Source organism: Electrophorus electricus, chromosome 6 (assembly GCF_041902795.1).
Source record: "Electrophorus electricus isolate QZ-2024a chromosome 6, ASM4190279v1, whole genome shotgun sequence".
Taxonomy (NCBI): domain Eukaryota; kingdom Metazoa; phylum Chordata; class Actinopteri; order Gymnotiformes; family Gymnotidae; genus Electrophorus; species Electrophorus electricus.
In genome coordinates this window covers 25,487,056-25,503,606 of record NC_137502.1, presented here as the reverse complement: position 1 = coordinate 25,503,606, position 16,551 = coordinate 25,487,056, and the positions used below count along the sequence as shown (strand labels likewise).

Genomic DNA, 16,551 nt, shown 5'->3' with positions numbered 1-16,551 from the left:
TATTGAACATTTAATTTGTCTATTAATCTACTTTGTCACGGTACGGGCCCTCCTCCCAAACGTCTCCCCCCCGTGTGTGTGTGTGTGTGTATGTATATGTGTGTGTGTGTGTGTGTGTGTGTGTATATATATATATATATATATATATATATATATATATATATATATATATATATATATATATATATATATATATATATATTTTGTCCGTGTTCCACACCAGCTCCCTGTTGTGTGTCGTTAGCTATAACATATAACACGTAGCTACGGATATGTGTTATATGTATTAATAAAACGTTTGTTTCTGTTTTACGTGACTCATCCCTGCAGCCTGCTTTGCCTCCATGCGTTACATGTTTTTTGTTTGATTCTACTGTATCTATTAAAACATTTTTTATTTACATAAATTGTCTTGTCACTTTGAATTGCCTTGTGTATGACATGTGGCATATAAATAAACCTTCCTTGCATTACTTTTTATCTTCATGCACAACTTCCTATAGCAGAGAAATAGGAAGGTAGTGTAGCGAGTGACTTTGCATTGACAAAATATCTTATTGAAAATTATAGATTAGCTACACAGCCTCAAATATATGATGTGATAAAATAGAGAAAAGTAACTAATGGAATTTAAAACAAAGGTAACTACTGAATTTAGATCACATTTAGAAGATTTATGTAAAACAAAAATTAATGCTTTTAAATTAACTCAATGCGTGTTGACAGCTCTACCATCAGTATTGGGTATTTTCTTGTTCTTGGCAGGAAGACAGTGGTTACTGCAGATCAAAATCCTTATATTTGCTGAACTCAGACTAAACTATAAACCAGTGATATAGAAATCAAACTTACAGGCACCATTAAGATTAACAATGAATACACGATCACACCCACTATTCCTGTATCCAAATCACACCCATATTTAGACAGGTTTTCACTGCATGGCAGATATTTAAACCCCTGTAAAGCAGCCGTCCACACATTCAGAGTGCTAGGAGGCACCAAGCCTACCATGCAGATCACTTCAAGTCTGGTGTCATTTGTGTCAGTGCTGTGGATGACTGTGTTTAGCCCTGCACAATATAAAGCAAAACCAGTCAGCTGCAGGCTTTGGGCTGAACCTCAGATACCTGAGTTTGCTATGAATGGGGATTTTATAATTGGAGGGATTGTTGCAATTCATTCCTACACAAACTCAGGAGAGAACACCTACAGCAGGCTGCCACCACAGCTACAGTGCTCTGGGAGGTCTGTCTGTGAGATTGGAGTGGGCAGCAGAGTCAGCAGGGTATTTTGTTAGAATGACTGAGAAATTATAATTAGGATCAAACATGTTTTCTGCTATTTTGTAGATTTATGCTATGCATTGCTTTACCGACATGTGAATATAATACTTTGTGTTATTGTGTTACTGCCAAAAGCAATTATATTATTGCCTACTTTTTTATTTGTCTTACTGTATCCACGCAGCATGGACTTCAGACAACTGCGCTTCGCTCGTGCCATGGAATTCACCATCCACGAGATCAACAACAGAACCGATCTCCTGCCGGGCATCACATTAGGCTACCAGATATATGACTCGTGCTCTGACGTGCAAATGGCAAGTAAAATTGCTTTACAGTGTGAAAACGGCTTGGACCCCGTTTTCAACGACACGGGTTCTTGTTCAAAATTGGCAGCCGCCACTGTACCTGCTGTTGTAGGAGATTCTACTTCCTCTGCGTCAATTAGCATGGCCAGAACGCTCGGTCCTTTTAGAATTCCACAGGTGAGCTATAAGAGTCAGAATATTGCAATCAGAATATTGATGTTTTTGAGAGTTAAATTGTTTATGAATAGCCTAATCATTTACTCCGAACTTGCAATAGTCCTGTCAAATGTAAGATATGTACGCTAATGCGTTATACATGAGTAATGTAACAATTTAAAAAACAAACCGCTAACAAAACAAATAGTGTACCTGAAAAGGAACTGAAACAAACTACTCCTTTTTTTAATCATTTCTTCCCCTTACCGAATTACAGGTGAGTCATTCTGCAACTTGCGCGTGTCTGAGCGATAAGAGTCAGTATCCAAACTTCTTGAGGACGGTACCTAGTGACCAGTACCAAGCTACCGCACTGGCAAAAATGGTTAAGTATTTCGGTTGGACATGGATTGGAGCAGTGCGCAGCGACACGGACTACGGAAATATTGGAATGGCAGCGTTCCTAAAGGCTGCGCAGGAGGAAGGGATCTGTGTGGAGTACTCCGAGGCCTACATAAGGACACAACCGCGCAGTAAACTGGAGAGACTAGCTGGCATCATCCGCAGATCAACGGCTCGAGTAATAGTAGCGTTTCTTCACGCACCTGACATGAAATTTATCATTGAGGAACTGTCACGGCAACAACCGCCTTCGATTCAGTGGATAGCCAGTCAATCTTGGATCATACATCCAGACTTTCTGAGGTTTAACATGTGCGCTGGAGCACTAGGATTTGGTTTTCCCCGGTCAGTTATCCCTGGTCTCCGGGAGTTTCTACTAGATCTCTCTCCAAAAAATGTTTCGAAATCGCCCCTGTTAACAGAATTTTGGGAGAGCTCGTTCAGCTGTAGCCTAAAAGGGCGGACAGGCTCCTCAGAGTTTCTGCGGGAATGTGACGGCAGTGAGGACATCCGAGCGCTACAGAACCCATACACAGACACGTCTCAGCTGCGTACCACTAACTTGGTGTATAAAGCTACATATGCCATAGCGCATGCAATACACGGAGTTATCTGTAATGAAACGCTGTGCGACAAGACTATTAAATTCGCACCGTGGCAGGTATAAATCTTCTCAGTTAAAAAATTAATTTATGAATGAAAATCAGGCGTTTGCCTGTCCATTAAAATGACCATGCATTCATTGATTGTATTGACTGTATCTATATGTATATATTGACTCATGTATAATATTTATATGAATATAAATATTTATATGATTAGAAATATGATGCAAGATTAAAATGATTTGTAGTCATGTATTCAAACATTGTATGGCTGAATTGTCTGTAGAGAAAACACTGTCACACTGTCATGACCTTTTATGAAGTCGTGTCTAATACTACAGATACACAACCATCTTAAAAGAGTGAATTTCACCACAAAGAATGGTTATCAGGTCAACTTTGATTCCAATGGAGATCCTGAAGCTGTCTATGAGCTCATAAACCTGCAGTTTAAGGAAGATGGCACATTAGATTTTGTGACAGTGGGCTACTATGACACAACCAAACCAAAAGGACAGGAGTTCAAAGTCATCAGTGCTGTCAGCTGGTTTGGAGGACAGACAGAGGTACTATAGCCTGTACTCACGCACTATAAAGCAGTTGTTCTCAACCTAAAGGCCAGGAGAACAACAACACTTGACTCTTTAGTGTTTTCCTTGCTACCACACAACTGATTTAAATCATGCAAACTTGTTAATTACATGGTTCATTAATCAGTGAGAAAGACAAACTCAATTACACAGCATTAGAGCCTTAAGGCAATGATTTCTTTTGAATTTTTCCTCTAATGTCTTTCCCAGGTGCCAGTGTCTGTGTGCAGTGAGAGCTGCCCTCCAGGCACCAGGAAGGCTGTGCAGAAGGGAAGGCCTGTCTGCTGCTATGACTGTATACCATGTGCTGAACAGGAGATCAGTAACAATACAGGTTTTCTATCAGTTATCTACATCATATGTTCGATGCAACAGACAACACTTACATGCACAGTAAAGCAGCCTTTTCCAGTGTTATAAAACTCAACAGGTTATATAAAGACAACACAAGGAACTATTAATACTTGAAGATTGCTCTTTTTGAATCCTCTTATAAGCTTTTAATTCAATTTAATATTTGACACAGACATCAGAAATCTAATTCTGGTCCCTTCACAAATAAAGCAAGCACAGAACTGTCAAGGACTATTGTCAAGGGGATTGCATAAACAGCAAACCTTGAGAGAAGGCAAGACACAAGAATTGAAAGACATTTTTGTGGCCAGCACTGCATAGTGAAATCATAGTCAGAGACACAGTACTTTTTGGCTACAGCTATGGTGGTAGTCATTGTTTCCGTCTTTAATGTGCTCTATATATGAAATAACAAGAGACCTTGTTTAGACTTTTCTCTTTAAAAGCATTCTGACTTTGCATTTCTGATCTTTTAGATTCTTTGGACTGTGCAAAATGTCCCCCTGAATTTTGGCCCAATACCAAACAAGACAGCTGCCTCCCCAAGCCTGTTGAGTTCCTGTCCTGGGATGACACTCTAGCCATCATTCTGACAGTGTTCTCCATCACTGGGGCCTTCATGGCTCTGTGTGTTACTCTGGTCTTCTACAACAACAGGGCCTCTCCCATCGTCCGAGCCAACAACTCAGAGCTGAGTTTCCTGCTGCTTTTCTCTCTGACTCTGTGTTTCCTTTGTTCACTTACTTTCATTGGTCGGCCCTCTGAGTGGTCCTGTATGCTGCGCCACACAGCGTTTGGGATCACCTTCGTCCTCTGCATCTCTTGTGTTCTGGGGAAAACAATAGTGGTGTTAATGGCCTTCAGGGCTACACTTCCAGGCAGTAATGTCATGAAATGGTTTGGGCCTCCACAGCAGAGGCTCATTGTCCTTTGCTTTACTCTCATACAGGTCCTTATTTGTGTCCTTTGGTTAAAAATATCACCCCCTTTCCCCTTCAAAAATCTAAAGCACTACAAGGAAAAGATAATCTTGGAATGTGGCTTAGGTTCAGCTATAGGTTTTTGGGCTATACTGGGTTATGTAGGATTCCTTGCTCTTCTGTGTTTTATTTTGGCTTTTTTAGCACGGAAGTTGCCTGATAACTTTAATGAAGCCAAATTCATAACATTCAGCATGCTCATATTCTGCGCAGTTTGGGTCACCTTTATTCCAGCTTATGTCAGTACTCCTGGAAAATTCACTGTAGCTGTGGAGATATTTGCTATTCTGGCCTCAAGTTTTGGTTTGATTATTTGTATTTTTGCTCCCAAGTGTTTCATCATTGTGTTTAGGCCAGAGCAGAATACCAAAAAAAACTGTACAGTTAAAGTTCCCTCTTAAACATTCTGAAACTATCATTCAAATAGGAAATACATAATTAAGCACTTTTATATAAAATTTGAAGGGTTCTGATTAGGCTTCCATGTATCATATTGCATCAGCCTCACCAACATACATTTAGATAAAATTTATTTGAGTTAATTTGTATGTATATGGAACATGATATGATCAGCAACAGGCAACAATCCTCATATCTACATTTGAAGATAATCTTCTGAAACCCTCAAACAGGTTTCTTTCTAACTATTATTCTATATAGATAGATATGAAATAGCTCGTATTTACTCAGATTTTTATCTATATATTTCTATGAACAAGAAAGGTTTGTATGTCTTGACAAATGTTCAAAATTTGATTGGGTGTAAAATATATGTGAACATATGCATTTGAGGAGGTGTTTCTGTAATATCATTAGAACTGATTTTACTGCATTTTAATGAGTATTGCTTATTAGGCATTGCAGTGAAGATTTGTCATTTCTGGGCACTGTGGGGGTGACACCTACCTGCGAGGAAGGTCTCAGATACAACATCCTCTAGGGAACAGGCCTCTGCTGTGTCCCCAGGAGAGCAGGGTGTGATGAGCACTGTCCTAGATGAGGGGGTGTGGTGGAGGTTGCACCATAGGGTTTGCAGGATGCACCAACATTGCCCTCTAGGAGGCAGGGTGCAAGAACAGCACCCACAAGTTGGTATGGCACAGGGCACAGGAGGGGCGAGGCCTCCATCAAGCAGGGAGTCTCAGAAACCGAGCCCTCCAGGGTACAGCATGCAGCGTACGTGGTTATGGAGTTGAGACGGTGCCCTCTAGGAGGTAGTGTATGGTGACAGCACCCTCTATCAGGCAGGTTGCAGGATCAACACCCTCTGCTTGTTAGGGAATGAAGACAGCACCCTCAGGAAGGCACTGCACAGCAGAGGCCACACCCTTAAGAACGCAAGCCACAGCAGAGACCACACCCTCAGGTTGGTAGGCAGCTTTAACAACAGCAGTACTTGTATGTCCTCCCTGACTATCTGTCCTGTTTAGATAAAGATCAGTGGGAACCAGTAAGCGCCAGTAAGGCCATCACCAGGAACGTCCATCTGTTCCAAAAAATTCCAGGTATCAAACCAAAGGTTCATGTGATGAGGGGGTCACCCAGCAATGGAAAGTCCTGGAAAAAAAAGAAGAAAATGTTTCCTTTGCAGAAATACAATGCACAAAGAGAAATAAAATAGCCTATAACCTGGCCCTAGAGTTCATTGCTTGTTTCCCCTCTTTTGGAATAACAAAGACTAGCTGTCTTTCCATTTATAGTGCAAGACCTTTCAAATCAATTTTAGTCCACAAGATGCATAATATTTAAATTAGATTAATTTGGCAGCAGGAATAGAATCGGTCCGGTTCCAGCCCACCAGCTGTAAGTCAGTCACCCTTGCCTTAGAGCACACATTATTTGTCTCAGCCTCTCTAGGGAATGAGAGAGATGTAATTATAGGGAGTAACCTAGAGAGATGTGTAATTATTCTGTAAACAGAACAATATCTTAAAGGGGAAATTGTCAAAGTATTGGTTGATGTGCTTATCAGCCAGTCCTATAGTATGACAATCAGAGGCAATAGCAAAGAAAACCTTTAAGAGAAAGATAGAAGAGTGTTAATGAGAGCTGTTAACTAGTAGGAGCGAACCCACGAACCGAAAATCCCTTCATGCTATTTAACTGTCCCAATAAAAGTTTAACCAGCATCGCATGGGTAGTTCATTGACAAGTACAAAATATTTAAAAACAGCTGCTATTAAGTTACTTTAAAAAAGAACTATGTAAGCTTATATATGAAATACCTGCAGCCTCAAATTTTCCTGTTCTAAGTCATATCGCTGAGAAAGTGTTTTTTTTTTTTTAACAAATAACTCACATTTTAAATGTAAATTGAAATTGCCAATCATGTTTTTACTCCATCATAGAACTAGGATCTCTGAATTCTCAATCTGGTCAAATGTACTTCCTAGATCTTACTAGATCTTAGTTTTTCATTTCATACTAGTTAACAAAATAATGCAAGATTGGGAAAAAAATGTATATGCTCTCATTAGCTCAAATTCTGCAAATCAACAAAAGATAGCAAAGTTATGCATATGAAATGCAAATATACTCTCACCTGATTATTACAGTGCAAGAGACATACTTTGTCTATGTCTATGTTGGGAACACATAAATAACTAGATGGGGCAGGATTTCCTTCAGTTAAATAAGGACCAAACAGAGATTATGGTGATCAAAGAGTTCCATGAAGAGTAGCATCTCAAAATTAGTAAACATCTTGAATATATGATTCTAAAAACTAAAGATCTATACAGAAATCTCAACTTTCAAATACACTGCGATATCACCTTTAATAGCCATTTGAAAACAATTACCAAGACATTGTTCTATTATCTTAAAATTTTAGCTAGAATCAAAGAATTAATGTCCCATCATAGAGAAACATGTGCATGCTTTTATGTCCAGCAGAATTGAGTGCTGCGATGGGTACTGCAACTAGACTTACTACTTCATTGAGAATAATGCTGCAGAGCACATTATACCACTTCTAAAATCTCGACACTTTGGCTTCCAATAAGATATAGAACAGAATTAAAAGTGATATTATTAGTCTATAAATCACAAAATGAATATAAACATAAACTTAGTAGATCTCTTAGATCCATGGACATAGACATATAGGCCAGGATACAGGTAAAGACCAGAATTACAACTAAATATGGTAAAATGGTCTAAGCTTTTATACTACATACAATTAGAACCAGCTTCCATAAGAATTTAGACGTGGCCAAAATGTAGATATTTTTAAAGCAAATTATAAACATTTCAATTCCCTTTTTTCCCCCTGGCATGTAAATAAACCTTCCTCGCTTTGCTTTTTACCTTCATGTGCCACTTCCTATAGCAGAGATAATCTCATGTGTATTGCTCATAGAAATATGAAGGTAGTGAAGAGAGTTGCTTTGTACTGAGAAATTATCTTATTGAAAATTATATACTAACCACACAGCCCCAAGGGCAGCAAGGGTTCATAATACTTATTATTATTTTTTTAAATGACTAATGGAAATTAAAAGTGAACTATTTTGGATGAGATTTAGAAGATTTGAGAAAACAAAAACAAATGCATGTTAAATTAATTCTTCTACCATCAATATTTTTTATGTTCTGACTCTTGGGAGGAAGCAAATGGTTACTGCATATAAGAAGCCTTATTTCTGTTGCACTGAGACTCAACTATAAACCAATGATATAGAAATAAACATTACTGGCACCATTATGATTAACAATGAACACACAGTCATACCCATGGTCCTGTATCCACTTCACACGCACATTTACTGACAGAGCACTTCATAGAAACGTGGCCATTTAAACCACTGTAAAGCAGCCATCCAGCAGCCATTAAAAGTGAACAAATAGCCACGCCTCCTGTGCTCACTTCACACCCACAATTATTGACAAGTCATCCCTGCAAGGTGGCTATTTAAACCAGTGTAAAGCAGCCATCCAGACCTTTAGAGTGCTGGGAGGCACCAAGCCCACCATGCAGATCACTTCAAGTCTGGTGTCATTTGTATCAGTGCTGTGGGTGACTGTGTTCAGCCCTGCAGAATGTAAAGCAAAACAAGTCAGCTGCAGGCTGTGGGCTGAGCCTCAGATGCCTGAGCTTTCAATGAATGGAGATTTTATAATTGGAGGGATTTTCGCCATTCATTACTACACGAATTCAGGAGAGAACACCTACACCAGGCTGCCACCATGGCTACAGTGCTCTGGGAGGTCTGTCTGTGAGAGTGGAGTGGACAGTAAAGTCAGCAGGGTATTTTATTAGAATGACTGAAATTATGATTAGGGCCAATTATGTTCTCTACTATTTTGTAGACATGCTGTGTATTGCGATAACAACATGTGAATATAATACATTTTGTTATTGACAAAAGCTTCCTAATTTTTTAATTTTTCTTACTGTATCCACGCAGCATGGACTTCAGACAACTCCGCTTCGCTCGTGCCATGGAATTCACCATCCACGAGATCAACAACAGAACCGATCTCCTGCCGGGCATCACATTAGGCTATCAGATATACGACTCGTGCTCTGACGTGCAAATGGCAATTAAAATTGCTTTACAGTGTGAAAACGGCTTGGACCCCGTTTTCAACGACACGGGTTCTTGTTCAAAATTGGCAGCCGCCACTGTACCTGCTGTTGTAGGAGATTCTACTTCCTCTGCGTCAATTAGCATGGCCAGAATGCTCAGTCCTTTTGGAATTCCACAGGTGAGCTATAAGAGTCAGAATATTCAGAATAAATATTCTTGTTTTTGAGAGATAAATAGCTTCTGAATATCCTAATGATTTACTCCAAACCTATACTCAAACTGTTGTCAACTGTATGATATGTAAGTTATTGTGTTATACATGTGTACTGCAACAAAACAAGTTCCCAACAAGAAATAGAACGATTCAAACTACAAACTATCTTTTTTTATCCTGTCTTCTAACGGAAACACAGGTGAGTCATTCTGCAGCCTGCGCGTGTCTGAGCGATAAGAGACAGTTTCCAACTTTCTTTAGGACCGAACCTAGTGATCAGTACCAAGCGGCTGCTCTGGCGAGAATGGTGAAGTATTTTGGCTGGACATGGATTGGAGCAGTGCGCAGCGACACTGACTACGGAAACTACGGAATGGCAGCATTCCTAAAGGCTGCACAAGAGGAGGGGATCTGTGTGGAGTACTCCGAGGCCTACTACAGGACACAACCGCGCAGTAAACTGGAGAGACTCGCAAACGTCATCCGCAGATCAACGTCTCGGGTAATAGTAGCATTTCTTCATGCACCCGACATGAAATGTATCTTTGAGGAACTGGCACGGCAACCGCTGCCTCCCATTCAGTGGATAGGCAGCCAATCGTGGATCATACATCCAGACTTTCTGCGGTTTAACATGTGCGCCGGAGCTTTAGGTTTTGGGGAACCCCGTTCAGTTATTCCAGGACTTCGTGAGTTTCTTCTAGACCTCTCAGAAAAACAAGCCTCGGAATCGCCCCTGTTAACGGAATTTTGGGAGAGCTCGTTCAGCTGTAGCCTAAAAGGGCGGACAGGCTCCTCAGAGTTCCTGCGGGAATGTGACGGCAGTGGGGACATCCGCGCGCTACAGAACCCATACACAGACACGTCTCAGCTGCGCACCACTAACTTGGTGTATAAAGCTACTTATGCCATAGCGCATGCTATCCATGGAATGATCTGTAATAAAAGACAATGTGACAAGACCAATAAATTCGCATCGTGGCAGGTATATATCTTATGAATCAAGAAAAAAAATGTCAGAATTTGCCTGTCCATTGAAATGATCATGAATTTACTGGTTGTATGTATTAATGTACTTATGTTTTAGTATTGGCCCATATATAATATTTATATGAAAATATGCTGCAAAATAAAAGTTAAATGTTTAGTTATATATTCAAACAATGTATGGGGGAATTGTCTGTAGAGAAGACTATGTCACACTGTCATAACATTTCATGAAGCTGTGTCTAATACTACAGATACACAACCAGCTTAAAAGAGTGAATTTCACCACAAAGAATGGTTATCAGGTCAACTTTGATGCCAATGGAGATCCTGAAGCTCTCTATGAGCTCATAAACTTGCAGTTTAAGAAAGATGGCACATTAGATTTTGTGACAGTGGGCTACTATGACACATCCAAACCAAAAGGACAGGAGTTCAAAGTCACAAGTACTGTAAGCTGGTTTGGAGGACAGACAGAGGTACTACATAATGTAGCCTGTACTCACTCACTATACCGCAGTTCTCCTCCCACACAACTGATGTTAACTGATGTCCCCCACAAACTTGTTAATTATGTGATTCATTTAATCAGTGAGTAAGACAAAATCTGAATTAGGCAGTTCAAAGCCTCATAGCATTTATTTAATTTGCATTTTCCTCTAATGTCTTTCCCAGGTGCCAGTGTCTGTGTGCAGTGAGAGCTGTCCTCCAGGCACCCGGAAGGCTGTACAGAAGGGAAGGCCTCTCTGCTGCTTTGATTGTATACCATGTGCAGAGGGAGAGATCAGTAACAATACAGGTTTTTTAACAATTCTCTACCTTCTAATTCTTACGCACCAGATGACACTTCTGTGGTATATTGTATACTAAAGCAGCTTTCTTCAATGGTTATGGAAGCCAACCAGTTATATAAAGACACCCCAAAAACTTTTAATCCTTGAACAGAGTGTTATGCTCCTCTTGAACATTGTCAATTCAGTTTAGTTCAAGTTTCCTTGTATAGCATTTCACAAAGACATTATAAAGACACTGTGAACAGAAACCTAATTCCTGTCCCCTTATAAGCAAGGCAAGGATAGAATTGTCAAGGAAATACCCGAGATTGTATAAACAAGAAACCCTGAGAGAAGATGAGACTCAATAAGGAAACACATTTTTCGGTCGTCAGCACTGCATAGAGAAGTCATAGTTACAGTACTTTCTGAATACAGTGCTGGTGATCGTCATGCTTTATATTAGAAATAACATGAGACATTGTTTCCTCTATGAAAGCATTCTGATTTTGCATTTCTGATCTTTTAGATTCTTTGGATTGTATACACTGTCCTCCTGATTTCTGGCCAAACACCAAACAAGACAGCTGCCTCCCCAAGCCTGTTGAGTTCCTGTCCTGGGATGACACTCTAGCCATTGTTCTGACAGTGTTTTCCATCATCGGGGCCTTCATGGCTGTGTGTGTTACTGCTGTCTTCTATCAACACAGGACGTCTCCCATTGTCCGAGCCAACAACTCAGAGCTGAGCTTCCTGCTGCTCTTCTCTCTGACTCTGTGTTTCCTCTGTTCACTTACTTTCATTGGTCAGCCCTCTGAGTGGTCCTGTATGCTGCGTCACACAGCGTTTGGGATCACCTTCGTCCTCTGCATCTCCTGTGTTCTGGGGAAAACAATAGTGGTGTTAATGGCATTCAGGGCTACACTTCCAGGAAGTAATGTCATGAAATGGTTTGGGCCTGTACAGCAGAGACTCAGTGTTCTTGCTTTCACTCTCATACAGGTCCTTATTTGTGTGCTTTGGGTAAAAATATCACCTCCTTTCCCCTTCCAAAATCTAAGGCACTACAAGGAAAAGATAATCTTGGAATGTGGCTTAGGTTCCACTGTAGGGTTTTGGGCTGTTCTGGGTTATATAGGATTCCTGGCTTTGTTATGTTTTATTTTTGCTTTTCTAGCAAGGAAGTTGCCTGATAATTTTAATGAAGCCAAATTCATCACATTCAGCATGCTCATATTCTGTGCAGTTTGGATCACCTTTATTCCAGCTTATGTCAGCTCTCCTGGAAAATTCACTGTAGCTGTGGAGATTTTTGCTATTCTGGCCTCAAGCTTTGGTTTGATTATTTGTATTTTTGCTCCCAAGTGTTTTATAATTGTATTTAGGCCAGAGCAAAATACCAAGAAACACCTTATGGGTAAAGTTCCCTCTAAAGCTCTATAAGACATTCAAAAACACAACAAAGTTAACAACCAGCAAAGGATCAGCAAGTTATATAAAATTTGACCTGTGCACTGGTCAACATTGATTTTGCTTCCTGAAAATAATCATTGCTGAATGCATGCTAAACACATGAGTTTTTCTATCACCCAATTTTTTTTTGTTCCAGTATATTCACTTCATTATGTGTAGTTATGGAGTTATAGATAATGGCAGATTAACTTTCATATGAATAATATTGCTGACATTAAACTGCATTGAGGCATTATCAGACTTTTTGAAAATTCAAATAATTTGCTCTCCAGCTACTGTATTTATCCATTCCTACATCTATTTATATATTTATATCTAATGATTTGTACCTCTAGCTTGATGAAAAGTCAGTGTATGATTTTTATTTGTGTGACATGGAGGGAGTATAAGTCGGATGCATTCGCTGAGAACAGTGAGATTTATTAGGGGCAAATCTATCATCAGAGTTGTAGTCAAGGTCCAAGATCATAGAGCAGATAGTATGGGAACACGCAATAAAAAAGAGCAATAATCTTGAAAAAAGGGATGCAAGCTATAACAATAACACAAGCAGCGATATAAACAAATAACTAGAGCATGAACAAGGCATGGAATAACAAATATCACAGGTAGCGCATACACAAATGAGACATTAGACAGCAATGAACAGCGATATATATATCTTATACTATATTGAATTGTTGAGCTATTGGAATTTTTTCAGCATGTATTTATGCTTGAGTTTGTAATAAGTCTCAAACTTCCAGCAAGCTAGCTACTAGCCCAGCCATTAGCACAGGGGTACCAAACCCTGATTAAGGAAGGTTAAAGTCCAATTTGTTATTTCCCCTACTCAACATTCAGATTCACTTCAACTTGGTGAGATCTTAAATCTAAATGGCTAGCAAGATTTAGGGCAATTGAATTAAGGGTCAGGCTTACATTAATCATTATCATACAGCATTATGCAAATAAATAAACATGAAACATCTAAACAAATACATTTCTAACAAAACTGCAAAAAAAGTAATTAATGATATATAAACAAAGTAATCAGTTTACTTATATTCATATTTAAATAAAGAAAGAAAAACATTTAACAGAATTTGAATAAATGCTGGTTATGTTCTACATTTTTTCTTGTATAAGCACTATAGGCGATGCTGCTAAGGTCTGTTTTGCTGTAACTACAACTACAAACTATAGAAATAAAAACATTAAGCTATCAGTATGATTGAAAGTGAATAAATAGCCACGCCTCCTGTGCTCAATTCACACCCACATTTACTGACAGGTCATCACAGCAAGGTGGCTATTTAAACCAGTGTAAAGCAGCCATCCAGACCTTTAGAGTGCTGGGAGGCACCGAGCCCAACATGCAGATCACTTCAAGTCTGGTGCCATTTGTGTCAGTGTTGTGGATGACTGTGTTCAGCCCTGCAGGATGTAAAGGAAACCCAGGCAGCTGCAGGCTGTGGACTGAGCCTCAGCTACCTGAGCTTTCTTTAAATGGAGATTTTTTAATTGGAGGGATTTTCACCCTTCATTACTACACCAATGCAGGACAGGACACCTACACCAGGCTGCCACCACAGCTACAGTGCTCTGGGAGGTCTGTCATGTGGAGTGAACAGCAGAGTCAGCAGGGTATTTTGTTAGAATGACTGAGAAATGATAATTAGGATCAAACATGTTCTCTACTATGCTATGTATTAGAACGACCATTGATCCTGCACCTGTTGGGTAACCGAAACTAGCACGTATAATTTGATATTTTTCGTTATCGTTCTCTGAGATATAGCTTATATTTGTTTCACACTTCTATGTATCAGCACTGATTCATGTATTTCAACCGTATTCTAATTTAATGGTATCTTGATCGCTAAGCTGCTTTACTGGCTAGGATACATTCTATGAGCAAGTGACAAATAACTTTTGTATGTCGCTCTGGAAACGAGCGTCTCCTAAATTCCAAAAATGTAAATGTATTGCTTTGAAGATGTGTGTATGATATATAATTTGGTACTGTTAAAGGTTTTCTCATTTTTTATGTGTTGTACTGTATCCACACAGCATGGATTTCAAGCAGCTGCGCCTCGCCCGTTCCTTTGAGTTCACCATCCACGAGATCAACAACAGTACCGATCTCCTGCCGGGCATCACGTTAGGCTACCAGATATACGACTCGTGCTCTGATGCGCAAATAACAAGCAAAATTGCTTTACAATGTGTAAACGGCATGGACCCCGTTTTCAACGACACACGGTCTTGTTCACAATCTGCAGCTGCCGCTGTACCTGCTGTCGTAGGAGATTCTACTTCCTATGCGTCAATTAGCATGGCCAGAACGCTCGGTCTTTTTGGAATTCCACAGGTGAAAGATAAGGGCCAGAATATTCCAGTCTTTACCATATACTCATATTAAAAAAAAATATTCTTCTTGTTTTTAAATCATTTCTGAATAGCCTAATGATTTACCCGAACTTCCACAAAAATGTAGCCAAATGTAAGATATGTAAAGTAATGCGTTATACAATCAAAAACATATACAAACAAGTAGCCTGCATGAAAGAACTGATTCAAACTACACATCCTTTCTTATAACCGAACCACAGGTGAGTCATTCTGCAACCTGCGCGTGTCTGAGCGATAAGGGTCAGTTTCCCGCCTTCCTTAGGACCATACCTAGTGATCAGCACCAAGCTGCTGCACTGGTAAAAATGATCAAGTATTTTGGCTGGACATGGATTGGAGCACTGCACAGCGACACAGACTACGGAAACTACGGAACGGCAGCGTTTCTAAAAGCTGCGCAGGAGGAGGGGATCTGTGTGGAGTACTCCGAGGCCTACTACAGGACACAACCGCGCATCAAACTGGAAAGAGTGGCAAACGTCATCCGCAGGTCCACGGCCCGAGTAATAGTAGCGTTTCTTCACGCAGGAGACATGAAACTGATCTTTGAGGAACTGGCACGACAACCTCTGCCTCCGATTCAGTGGATAGGCAGTGAGGCTTGGATCGCACATCCAGACTTTCTGCGTTTTAACATTTGTGCCGGCGCTTTAGGTTTTGGGGTCCCCCGGTTAGTTATTCCAGGTCTTCGTGAGTTTCTTCTAGACCTTTCTCCAGAACAAGCTTCCAAATCACCCGTGTTAACGGAATTTTGGGAACGCTCATTCAGCTGTAGCCTAAAAGCACGGACAGGCACGAGGGAATGTGACGGCAGCGAGGATATCCGCTCGCTACAGAACCCATACACAGACACGTCTCAGCTGCGCTTAACTATCTTGGTGTATAAAGCTACATATGCCATAGCGCATGCTATCCACGGAGTGATCTGTAATGAAACGCAGTGCGACAAGACTATTAAATTCGCACCGTGGCAGGTATAAATCTTCTCAATTAAAAACAAAATTCAAATTTATGTATCAAAGTCAGAAGTTTGCCTGTCCATTGAAATGGTAAATAATTGATTGGTTGTACTGTATACATTAATCTACCTATGTATAAATATTAAGGAAATATATATGTGTGTGTGTGTGTGTGTGTGTGTGTGTGTGTGTGTGTGTGTGTATATATATATATATATATATATATATATATATATATATATATATATATATATATATATATATATATATATATATATGAATTTAAATATACTGCCAGATATTTTTAGTCACGTATTCAAACACTGCATGGCTATAAATCTATAAATCTAAAGCTTGCCTGTCAATTATTATAAATGTAATGGTTGTATTAATGTATAATATATAAATAACATAATTACCTTTATTATATTTGGGAGTGGGGGGGTTGTTTTTAAGTCATGTATTCAAACATGGCATGGGTGAATTGTATGCCACTGTCATGATCTTTCATTAGTCATTTCTAATACTACAGATACAC

At 39.7% G+C, this 16,551-nt stretch overlaps 3 protein-coding genes across 3 annotated transcripts in view; all 3 read left to right on the top strand.

The window, feature by feature from the left end:
• The first annotated feature begins 1,012 nt into the window (after positions 1-1,012).
• Positions 1,013-5,082, top strand: LOC118241214 (extracellular calcium-sensing receptor-like). The gene is made up of 6 exons (XM_035525421.1): positions 1,013-1,248; positions 1,471-1,771; positions 2,028-2,813; positions 3,099-3,323; positions 3,558-3,681; positions 4,178-5,082. The coding sequence occupies exons 1-6, from the start codon at positions 1,013-1,015 to the stop codon at positions 5,080-5,082; spliced, it is 2,577 nt and encodes an 858-aa protein (XP_035381314.1).
• A 3,671-nt stretch (positions 5,083-8,753) lies between these two features.
• LOC113590971 (extracellular calcium-sensing receptor-like) lies at positions 8,754-13,813 on the top strand. Its single transcript, XM_035525358.2, has 6 exons — positions 8,754-8,890; positions 9,091-9,391; positions 9,627-10,412; positions 10,669-10,893; positions 11,090-11,213; positions 11,717-13,813. Exons 1-6 carry the CDS (start codon positions 8,769-8,771, stop codon positions 12,628-12,630), a joined length of 2,472 nt encoding a protein of 823 aa, XP_035381251.2. The 5' UTR covers positions 8,754-8,768; the 3' UTR covers positions 12,631-13,813.
• LOC145658484 (extracellular calcium-sensing receptor-like) overlaps positions 13,800-16,551 on the top strand; it is a 4,873-nt gene continuing 2,121 nt past the window's right edge. The window contains exons 1-5 of the mRNA XM_081715399.1: positions 13,800-13,810; positions 13,934-14,251; positions 14,713-15,013; positions 15,255-16,028; positions 16,546-16,551. The exon at positions 16,546-16,551 is cut by the window's right edge and continues 219 nt beyond it. Of these exons, the coding sequence (XP_081571525.1) occupies positions 13,800-13,810; positions 13,934-14,251; positions 14,713-15,013; positions 15,255-16,028; positions 16,546-16,551 (1,410 nt within the window). The remainder of the gene's footprint in view (positions 13,811-13,933; positions 14,252-14,712; positions 15,014-15,254; positions 16,029-16,545) is intronic.